Genomic DNA, 12,120 nt, shown 5'->3' on the forward strand with positions numbered 1-12,120 from the left:
GCTATACTGAAAAAAAATACCTTTAATATTATTTTCCAGAAATAATAGCCCTGGAATACACCAGCCATCAATAAAAACATGAGCCCTGCTGGATCAGACCAAAGGCCCTTCTCATAGTGGCCAACCAGATGCCTATGGAAAACCTGAAAGCATAACAGCACTCTCCCTGCTTGCTGTATTTAAAGACATACCAGCTCCAGAACTGTAAATAGTATACAACCATTATGACTAGTAGCCATTGATTACCTGATGCTCCATGAATTCATCTAATTCCCTTTTAAAGACATCCAAGTTGGTGGATATCCTTACATCTTCTGGTAGCAAATTCCATAGTTTAACTATGCACTGTGTGAAGAAGTGCATCAATTCAGCTACCCAATATGGCTTCTATTGACTTTCTATAGATAGCAATACAGAATTGGGTTTGGGTATCCAGGTACAAAAAATATTGATACCAAAGATAAATAAATATGTCCATCTTTAATCTCAATTAATGTGTGTGTGTGTGTATTCAATTTTGTCACTACACACAACAAAGCATAGTTGTAACAAAGCATAATATAACCATAGAGAAAAAGATAATAAAAAATCCTCTAGAACTGAAAAAACCACCTAAATCTGTTTTAAACTTTTTATCCTGCTCATCTATCTACCCCCGAGAAAATATTTATATCCTTTGATGGATCTGGATGTATCATGTGGCTTGACCAATCTGAAAAATAGGTTTTAACTGGTTCAAAATTGTCCAAATTTTATGCGAGGTGATATCACCAAGTATCTTACCAGTGGGCCATCACCATTCCTACTTAGAGGGCCTCTTCCAAATTCTCTCACAAGTCAGCCAGGAAACAGTATGTAGGGTGGCACAAGGTTTACTTAATAGAGCCCACTCAGATGTTAAAACTAAATTTTGCCCTGTCATGCTTAAAGGGCTATATCCCTGAGAAATAACAAATCCTAATCCTGCAGATACTACAGGTATATATGTATTAAACATAACTTACATACAAATCATATTTCATTCATTACATAAGTCAAGAAAAAAAATATATCCCATGTCAATATGTTCTTAGATATCAAGTATGAAGTTGGTCAATAATTCATCACATCACTGTCCAGTTGATCTTTTTATTAAGTCCATGTGGTGACACTGTATTTAATGTATATATCCAGTACAGTTCTTTCTGCATAAGTTTCTGATGTAACTATTGTCCTTTTATATTTATGTTTTCCAGACAGAAAAATTGTAGAGCCTCCTGGTCAAGTCCGGGTTCTAAAAAGTATTGGACCATGGAGACTTGTACGCTTTTCCTCTTTATGCAGCTATTATGTTCAGAAATCCAAACCTTGATGGCTCTTGTGGTCATTCCATATAGACTTTCTTACATGGGCATAAAGCAGCATAAATTACCCCTTTAGTGTTATAATTGCAAAACTGTTTACAGATATATTGTTTTATCACTTGGGTTTACAAAGTGCTTTCCCACTAAGAGATTCTTACAAACTGAACAATGGCCACATTTAAAGTTCTTTATTTATATTACCTGATAGGGTCTTATCCGATGTGTTAGATCTACATATGCCAGCACGTCTCTAAGGTTTCTCTCTCGCCTATATGCATACGAAGGGCTCACAAAACATCCAGGAATGTCCTTCAGCAGATGCCAAAAATTATTGATCACATATTTTATTAGTATAGCCATCAAAAGTTAAGGAAATTGCCATTCTGTTTGTTGTTGTTGAGGAATTCTTAGATTGCAAGGGTTCTTTCCTGTCTCTATGTTGTGCCTTATACATAGCTCCTTTTACAATTTTGGGGTGATATCCCCGTATATGTAGCTTTTCTGCAACTATAGCTGCCTGCTTCAGAAAATCTCTTCATTACTTCAATTTCTATGTAGCCTCAACATTTGTGAGTATCATAAATTGTATTTCATATGTGAAGGATGAAAACTGTAAAATTTCCAAACAGAATTAACATGTCTTTTTTCTATACAAATTGGTGTTGAGCCCACTGGACATGCTTAGCTCTACATTCAAAAAAATTAATCTAAATTTATGATAGCTTATGTCAAAAACCATAGTTTTAACTATGCACTGTGTGAAGAAGTGCATCAATTCAGCTACCCAATTTGGCTTCTATTGACTTTCTGCCTTGAAAAAAACAATTTTCACCTAAAATTAGTTTCCTTCTAATATAAGAACTTCCTAGTTTCTCTTGATTTCTGTTCTCCACCAACCTGCATGTTTTACCTAAGAATGGAGACAGACCAGGGTGGGTAACAGTTCTTGCGTTTCAGAGATGGGGAATTGGCCATTTTATGCTTCTTGTTCCCAGCAGGCCTTGGTGCAATGTGATACCTGAGTAGCTCCTAAACAGTATAATTCGTCTGCTACCTCCACCCCCATTTCATCTTCGGCCTATGATCAGAGGCAAACACCGTAGCTTCAATGTCACCCAATCCACCCCCATCCCAATTGCTCTGTATCATCTAGCCTGATAAAGAGTTCAGAATAACTCAAAAATTTGCCCACTATTTTGTGATATTTTCATTAGCCTGACAAAGGAATAATCCTAGTATGGGTTCTGGATATTTTTAAGGAATCAGTATCACTACCTTTACTTTTTACACATTAATTTGTAATTAAGGAGCAGCTCCAGAGATTTAAGAATACTTAATGTTATTCCCTTTTTAGCAGAGTCGGAAGTATTTATTCAAAGGCCTGTTGCTTGGAACATTACTGGGACCATACACACATGAGTTGCCAGAGAGAAGCCTGTATCCACTTTGCTCCTCACAGGTCTTTTTTGTGTCTGCATGTGATGAGTTAAGCCAAGATGGCTTACCATGTCTTTGAACCAGTTCTCATGATTAAACTCTCTCCTCACTAATCATGAGTGAGAAGAAGCAAAGTAGCTGCAATCTCCTCTCCAGGAGGCCACCTATTCATGAGTTCCTGGGAAGCCATAGTTTGGCTTATGGCAGCCTTTCCCAACCAGTGTGCCTCCAGATGTTGTTGGACCACAACTCCCATCTTTCCTGACCATTGGCAATGCTGGCTGAGGCTGATGGGAGTTGTGGTCCAACAACATCTGGAGGTACACTGGTTGGGAAAGGCTGGCTTATAGTGTCATGTCATTTAGCAAAGAAAGCTGGTAATCTGTTCCCTTGATAGGCATTTCAGATCCTGAGGCAATGAAGAACTATTTAGAAACAAAGGTAAAACTATTTACAAATGTACACAAGTTACCCACCCCTTTTCAATTGCCTATTTCATTTCAGAGGCAACTTGCAAAGCAAGCATTGCCTGTTTTATATTTAAATAAAGCTCCATCATACCAAGTCATCATAGCATGTTAATACAGCATTTATTTTAGTCACTTTCACAACTTAATTGGATGAACTCTGTTTTTATAAGGGTACCAGAAAAGTGAGTAATGATTTCATAAATTACTTTATTTCTTTGGGTTTACCTCAGAATTAAAATTTCAGGCAGATTACAAACATTTTTTTTAAAGTCAAAAGCATAAAAATTATCTATATAAAAAACTGTATGTACTCCACGTTCTATTGCATGTTTTTCAATGTATGTTCTTTTTTGTCTCTTCACAGTCTTGCTTTTAGGAGTTAAATCTGAAAGCAACTCCCCTAATCGCTCAAACTACTCACAAACATTTTCAGGGCAAGGTAGGTATCTCTCAGCCTAGCGTGTTAATTCTAGATAACATGAGCCAGCAATCTTACTTTAATCAGAGAACAAAACCTCATTGTGGAACCAGATGAAGCAGTGAACAGTGTGTTCTGCAGCTAGATGTGATTCTCTGAATAAGGTGACTTCTACTATGCATTAGTCCATAGTTATTAAAAGCACATCTGAGATCACAGTTATCCAGTTGTATGCCAGTGTTTTGTGATGATTTAGAAATATATTACTTGTAATGACTTAGGCCTGGTTCACATGCAATGCTAAGCCAAGCTATGACAACTGTTTGATTGCTCCTCTGGTCCTGCTGCTGAGTTACCCAGAGCTAAGCCATGGTTCGGCTTAATGTTACTGTACAAACAAGGCCCAAGAGTCTTCCTATAAAATGCTGAATGTAACTGAGTTAATTTTGTATTCTGCTTTGGAAATGGATACAACAAGGCAAGGATCCATCTGTGCACAGCATAGGCCAGTTCTTGAACTATCTGAGTACAAGGATTGTTGAATGCACAGAACTGGAACAATCCAAAGACTAACACTAGTGTGAAGAGCTGAAAGCTAGAAAGTGTAGTACAAAATAAAATGGAACCTGGAAGATGTTGCATAACTTAAGTCAACAAGATTCTCCCCACAAACTCAGACAGCTTGTTAAAAAGCAATTATTAATATAAAAATAGAGATCTATTCTGAATATTTTATATTGTTATAGTCTACATAATGCTGGCATTAGGCTAGAAAATGCCACAATATTCCATTCAGGCACATCACAGATGGCAGCTGCTTCTATTCTTCTGGTGATGCTGTTTTACAGGGGGACTCTGTTTTCCTTGGCCCATTTCTTCATTATACGGACAATGTACTCTACCTGTGGGTTACCAGTACTTCTCAAAAGATGTAGCACCTCCCTTAGGGTATCTCTGATAACACAAAAGACAAAGATGTAATGAGAAATGAGGACAAGACCAGAGGTTACAGGGTTGTATGCCATGGTGTCATTCAGCAGATGGTAAGAATTCCATCAGCAGATGGTAAGAATTCCATCAGCAGAAGAGCAAAGGAAGAATTTTTCAGTAATTCCCCTTCCTCCCAGCAGCCCCCAAAATCCACTCTTGACAGGAGGGGGAAAAAATCACAGAAAATTGTTTCCTTCCCTGTTCAGCTGGCACTGACAAAAGTCTTACAATCAACTGAGTGGACACTGCTGGACACAACGAATTTCTAGTCAATTTTGTATCCAAAATGCTTTGGAAAGTACATGTCTTATTGCTAGAAAACTGTTTGTCTCTGCCCTTGTATGGTGTAGACGAAGCTGTGCCTGGCCACAGGAGGCAGTAAGCTACTACCAGACTTGTGCATTCCAGCTAATAGAAAACTGGGATTTGGCAGAAAATAAATGTTCAGAAGTCCACTGCATGCTCTTGCACATGCAGTTCAGCACCCACCTATCCTTCCAACTGGCAGTGCAAAGCTAACTGGCTGCCAGTGGTGGCTGACTAGAATATTTTCCCCCTCATCCTGCACTCAGATAAGGTCTCGGGTTTTTTGTTTTTTGTTTTGCATATTCTGCACTGTAAATTGGAGTGTTGTTTGGGGGTGTCCCAAGGGGCCCGAACCTTGGGTCTTTTCCGGTGTGCCCCAGATCTCCTACACCTTCCCCTCTTTTTTAAAAACGTATTTATTTCTTTAAAAAATGTTGCTTACAGATTGGCCGGACATGCTGCAAAGTGCAGCACTGGTGAGACCACAGCCACCTACAGTCCTTTGTCAGAGGCACAATGAGAAACTTAACATGGACAATGTCTACGGTCTCTTAGAGGCTGTGCTTTGCAGACCACCCAGCCATCCTCTAAGCAAAACAGAAATTGAAGGCTTTCCTGTCCTTACTTTGAAAGCTATGTGGGTGGGGAGGGCAACACAGTAATGATGGTGGTAGCAGCTGAGAGTGGTGAAGTTCACAGGCTGCCTTAAAACGTACTCAGTGACCATGGGTCAGTTATTTCCTTGCAGTGTAACCTACCTCCTATGATTGTTGTGGGGTGTAAATTACAATGCCTTGCAAAAGTAATCAGGCTTGACCAATGCTCTCATATTACTGAATTACAAATGGTACATTGTAATTTTGTTCTGTATGATTTTATTTTGAAACACTGAAACTCAAAATCAATTAGTGCAAGCTGACATTGGTTTTATGTTGGGAAATATTTGTAAAAAACAAAAAACTGAAACATGTTGCTTTCATAAGTATTCAACACCCCCCCCCATTAATATTTAATGAGAGCCACCTTTCGTTGAATAACAGCTTTAAGTCTTTTGGGGTGTGTTTGTACACAGTGTCAGAGGGATTTGGCCCATTCTTCTTGGCAGATACGCTCCAGGTTGTTCAGGTTGGTTGGACGTTGCTTGTGGACCACAATTTTCAAATAGTGCCACAGATTCTCAATGGGACTGAGATCAGGACTTTGACTTGGCCACTGTAGAACATTCACCTTTTTGTTCTTGAGCCTGAAAAGTGAATTTCCTCCCAAGCTTCAGTTTTTTAGTGGACTAAAACAAGTTCTCTTGCAGTATTTCCCTGTATTTTGCTCCATCCATTCTTCCCTTGATTTTAACAAGATGCCCAGTCCCTGCTGATGAGAAGCATCCCCACACCATGATGCTGCCACCACCATACTTCACTGCAGGGATGGTGTGTCTTAAGGCATGGGCAGTGTTACATTTTCGCCACGCATAGCGCTTTGAGTTTGGGCCAAAAAGCTCTATCTTGGTCTCATCTGACCACAAAACCTTTTCCCACATCGCTGCTGGGGCACTCTCATGCTTTCTGGCAGACTCCAGACGTGCTTTCAGATGGTACTTTTTGAGTAACGGCTTCTTTCTTGCCACCCTCCCATCCAGGCCAGTGTTATGCAGAGCTTTTGATATGGTTGACTAGTGCAGCATTACTCCACTGCCAGCCACTGAACTCTGTAGCTCCTTCAAAGTGATTGTTTGCCTCTCTGTGGCTTCTCTCACAAGTCTCCCTCTTGTTCAAGCGTTGAGTTTTCAGGGGCGGCCTTTTCTTAGCAGTCCCTGGGTGGTATGATGCAGCTTGCACTTCCTGATCGATCCAACTGGGATACCTAAACACTTGGATATTAGTTTGTACCCTTTTCCTAATCTATGCATTTGTATTACATTATCTCTCACTTCCGTAGAATGCTCTTTGGTCTTCATTTTCCTTCAGATCCACAGCCTGACCAATGATCCTTCCACAGTAGGGTTTTTATCCTGACAATGTGACAGCAACTTTAATGGTTCACAGGTGGAGGCCAATGGTAAGGTAACTGTGTCCTCGATAGGGCAATTTCTTTCATCTGTGTAAACTGGGAGCTTCCACAGCACAGGGGTTGAATATTTATGCAAGCAACACGTTTCAGTTTTTTATGTTTCTTACAAACATTTCCCAACATAAAAGCAATGTCACCTTACAATAATTGATCTTGAGTTTTAGTATTTCTAAATATCATACAGAACAAAATTACCATTTACGATTTGTAATTAAGTAATATGAGAGCATCGGTCAGGGGTCTGATACTTTTGCAAGGCACTGTATATAAATAAATAATCAAAGTGTGTGTATATGTGAGGGCAAGAAATGTGCACATGCGAGGGATGTACTTGCAACTTATTTACTCAGGTATGATGAAAATTCACAACCTGAATAGATATGCTACACACACATAGAGAGCTAATCTACTTTCATAGGCTAAAAAGCATAACGGTATAGTCTTAATAGAAATAAGAAACACTGCCTCTTTTTTATGGGTTTCGTTGACCTGCTCTTGAACACAGTAATGTTTTAAGAAATAATCCTTCTTGAATTTTTTTTGTTTACTGCTCATATTTCTCTCTTATATCTTTCAGTTATTCATCCTTTTATTTCAACTGTAGTATTTTTTTTACAGGACTAAGGTGAAGCAGAACAAACTAGCATTCATAATATATCAAATATATATTTATTTTTTAACTAAAAAGGGCAGGGCCTTCCTCCTTCTGTTAAGGAATTAGACTTGCTGTTCCTATAAATCAGGCGTGGACCTCAGGCAGAGGGCAAATGCAGTCCTCCAAACCTTTCTAGCTGCCCCTTGGAACTCTGCATAGTTGATACCCCAAGTATTTTTGCTAGGCTGGAATGTGTCCTTGGATGCTGATAACGCCTCTTGCTCGTCTGGATAGCGGATGGGAAGGTGTTTGTGTGCAGAAACTAGCCCACTGTAAAAAAGTAGGTTTTACATTGTTGCTGTGTCCACTTTTGCCTTTGGCCCTGCCCATCACTGGCATATGCCCCCCAGAAGGCTGCCCCAAAGGAAATGTGGCTCTTAGGTTGAGAAAGGTTCCTTACTCCTGCTATAAATATTTAGCATCAGTGAGCAACAACAGTTTAAATATCCAGGGCACTGATCCCAAAGTGGTAGGAAGAAAATCAATGTACGTACTTAGGTTCTCTGCCAGCTACAATCATCTGAAAGATGCCCACACAAGCACCCCTTTTGCCTTCCCAGTATTCAGGGTTAGGATCCAGTCTTTCCAAAACATCAAAGGCTTTTGCAGAATAGTAAAACTGGCCCATCTGTACAGGAGAAAAGTATATGCCCAAGGCATTAATAATGCGGTATAAAAGTAATAGCCATTATTAAGAAGGGCAAATAACAGGGGCCAGTTTTCTGACACCCCCATCCCACCAACCAGGGAAATATTAGATACCCTCCAATCTTATAAATATGCATGACAATTTAGGATAATGGTCTTGTTTTAAAATGCTACTTTAAAGAGACGCTTAAAGCATACACAGAAACAGGCAAAATGCCCTCTAACTACTAAAATAATTGCCAGTTGCACAAACAGTTCTAAACACTCCTCTAGATTTAGCCACATTAATATGTTCAAAATAATGTTATAACAGAAGCTTGTCTTGAAAGCAGCATAAAAAAACCAAGCCCCAGTTAAGATACTTTCTTACCTTTATCTTGAAGTAGTTGAAATACTTTTGATATCTAGTGAAGTATCCTATGAAATAAGGGCTACTTCCCAATTAACAGTTATGTTTGTTTCGTAAATCATAGTGCTAACATTTTATTTTTGCTACAAAAATAGGGAAGGCTAGGGCATATGCTTTCACATGCAAAACGTTCCAAGTTCATTTCTTGGCATCTCCAGTAGGGCTGGAAAATACTCCAGTTTGAAGCCCTAGAGAATGTAGTGTAAACAATACGAAGCCAGATAAACCAGTGGCTTCACTTAGTCTACAGCTCTGTTCCTTCCTAAAATGGGAATTATATATAATGGAGCTGAGTCTTCAATGCATATGTTTGAAAAAAGAAATTCATACTTTCAGCCAAAGAACTGCATCTACGTGTTGGCAAAAAGCAACAAGCAGAAGAGAAGATAAATTTCAGTAGTTCCTTATTTGGTCAGAGGCAGAAAGGAATGGAGAGAATTTATAAAATCTTTGTTAAAATCTCTCAGCATGGTCAGATAAGAAGACTATATTATTTTAAGCTTAAGTTGCAAGAGCCTAAGACTTGGGCATGAGTTACTGTCAAGTAGCTTGTGAAGCTAATTCAAGGAAGAGACAAGATGGAACCTTGTTGGAATCCCAGTTCAGGAGGAAGTCAGTAGGACTTCTCCACTGGCCTGCGTTAGACCAACTCCCGTGTCTTCTGATGAAGAGAGAGATGTTAGCAAAGTCCACTCCATTGGCATCAGAGAAAAAGGTAAGAAACCAAGACCCTCTCCAATTGCTTGCCATTTAACTCCTCCTCTTCCTGTTGACGGTTGTTTTATATGATTTTTGTTTTGTAAGCTACCTTGACAACTACTTTTAAAGTAAAAAGGTGGAATAAAAATATCCTAAATTAATAAGTAGCATGAATGAACCAACTTACCAATTAAGCATGGAGATAAATCAAGTTCACCCCGTATTCTAATACAGTAGGGCCCCGCTTTACAGCGCTTCACTTTACAGCGTTCCGCTAATACAGTGGTTGTGAATTGTAGAAAGGCCCCGCTTTACAGCACTTGTTCTGCTTTTACGGTGTTTTTTTGCCGCCGGGCGCCATTTTGGTCAATGTAAGTCAATGGGATCTGCTTTACAGCGGTTTTCGCTTTACAGCGGGGGTCCGGAATGTAACCCGCTGTATGAGTGGGGCCCTACTGTATAATAGGCAAAAATCAAAGTGGAGTTATCAGTTTTTCCACAGTCTCAGCGAGGTGTTTACCACCTGTTCTTAAGACTTGAATACATACTGTATTACAAAAAGTGTATTCAGAGTCGCATTCTAGGTTGTAAAAATCTATGAAGTGCTATAATAAGAAGATCAACAAACCAACATGTATGTTTTATAACTATATCACAAGCTGGGGGAAAATGCAAAACAGATCTTGGTTATACCATCTATGAGCTATATATATACAGTAGCAATGTGCAGAAATTAGTTCATTAACAGTCTCATAGGGAGTCATAACTAATACTAATAACTAAGGGTGGGAGGGGAAGAATGGGAGGCTCACTTTGTAGCAGTCATTTGCAATTAGTTGCAAAAGGCTAAAAGACTCTCCAGAGGTTTCCATCTTCAGGTACAGCTCCCAGGCTAGTCGTGGTTTCTTATTCATAATGTCTGAAATTAACAGAAAGCTAGAGCCAGTGGAAACATGTTGTCACATAGTGTTTGCAGAAGTTGGTAAGTACTCTAATCAGCAGTTCAGTTCTTTATTTCTACTGTTCAGATAAAATAAGAAGTAATATTAACACACCCATTGCCACTCGCAGTACAAAGAGTAATATTCTAATAATCAAAAAATATGAAAAAGTGTCAGGAAATTCAAGCCATGTCAGATCAGCACAGAAGTAGCCAGCATGTCTGAACAGAGCACGCTAGTCCACTTAAAACTACATTTCTACCTGGAAACGCAAGCTATTCCACTGATCTGTCCATTCTGCCTTAGAAACTGCACTCTGGCTAAAGGTTTGTTTAGAGAGGATGAAAAGGCAATACTTTAGAAGGACTAACATTTTAAGGATTTTTGAAAAGGATTCTTAGCTTCCATTTAAGAACCAGTTCATTGACAATTCTGCATATAAGGAAAACAAATTCTGCAATTAGAAGATACAGATTCTGTGGAGTAATGCCTATGAACTCTTGACATATCTTTGCTGCTTTCAACTTGAGTACATAGCAGGTTTCACTTTGTGACAAGCTGACTGTTTGAATAGGCCATACAAGATCCATTAGAAGCTGCAATTAGTTCCCCTCCATTTTCCTCCTCCACTTGCTCTTCTGTATATAATACGTATATGGAAGTTAACACTCACTGAATATGTACTTATTCTGAACAAGTACACCACCAGTAGCACTAATTTCCATTGCCTAATGATAACTGTTATATACAACATTAATCATCAAAGCATTTAGTTGCATATAACCAGCTTAGCATAAGTATGTATTTAGTATCATGTCTGTAGTTTTCAGGTTCATTTAATATCCTTGCTCCCAGGAATATTGGTGATACAAGCCTCCCTTTCAAAGAATAGTATAACGGCTGTACTCTAGGAATAAATTGTACAAATAGTTATCCACATAATGGGTACTATATATTTACTAAGCTTTTTAAAAAACAAAGTGTCCTGTCTAGAGCTAGCTGGCACCAAACCTAGTCGCTGTTAAGAAACATACTGGATTCTAAAACCAATTAACATTTATAAGCTAAAGCAGCTAATACCACTGTATTTTTACCAAAGGCAGAGGGTGGTACCAATTCATCTACAATTTTGCTACAATATTCTTTAATGGCATCAGCATAACCAGTCTGATAATTCTTCTCAGAGCTCAGTCACGGAACCAGGATCCTAAGAAAGCAACTAATTCCACTTTTGACAGGAATTCAGAACTCTTCATACATTACATCTGCCACTTTGTACAATGTAACTGCTCACAAGCATGCACACTGTAAAAGCTCTCTCACAGCTGCAATGGCAACTTCTATGTGCAGGGATTTCTGTAGCACTGGTGCTCCTAGCTAGCGGAAGCTACTACTGCAACTTATGTGACATTTTACTGCTCACACAAGTAGACCACTTTGATGGGTAGTTTTGCTTAAATGAACGATCTATTCAATGTCTCTTATTTTTAACAAAAGAGATGTTTCAGAGTACTCTCTAGTGTTTGAATGTAATTTATTTTGGTTCCTTTAATATCTAATCCTATCTAATATCTGTCGTTTAACTTGGTTCTCCTACTTAATTAACCTGATATTGTCTATAGCTATTATTTAAAAAAAAATTAAGTGCCAAGCCCACAGCATACAATTTCCCTATTTTTGTGCAACTCTCGCCAGCTTTTCCCCAGGGAATGCAACAGCCATGTCAAAGAAAGATAA

General features: G+C 38.8%; 1 protein-coding gene across 3 annotated transcripts in view; it reads right to left on the reverse strand.

The window, feature by feature from the left end:
* Positions 1-3,400: 3,400 nt before the first annotated feature.
* IFT56 (intraflagellar transport 56) overlaps positions 3,401-12,120 on the reverse strand; it is a 58,493-nt gene continuing 49,773 nt past the window's right edge. For all 3 annotated transcript variants that reach the window (XM_061639357.1, XM_061639356.1, XM_061639358.1), the window contains 3 exons: positions 10,255-10,361; positions 8,181-8,314; positions 3,401-4,622 (listed from right to left, as the gene is read on the reverse strand). In XM_061639357.1, coding sequence (XP_061495341.1) covers positions 4,511-4,622; positions 8,181-8,314; positions 10,255-10,361 — 353 coding nt within the window. In that variant the 3' untranslated portion in view covers positions 3,401-4,510. The remainder of the gene's footprint in view (positions 4,623-8,180; positions 8,315-10,254; positions 10,362-12,120) is intronic.

This window comes from Rhineura floridana, chromosome 8 (genome assembly GCF_030035675.1).
Source record: "Rhineura floridana isolate rRhiFlo1 chromosome 8, rRhiFlo1.hap2, whole genome shotgun sequence".
Classification (NCBI taxonomy): domain Eukaryota; kingdom Metazoa; phylum Chordata; class Lepidosauria; order Squamata; family Rhineuridae; genus Rhineura; species Rhineura floridana.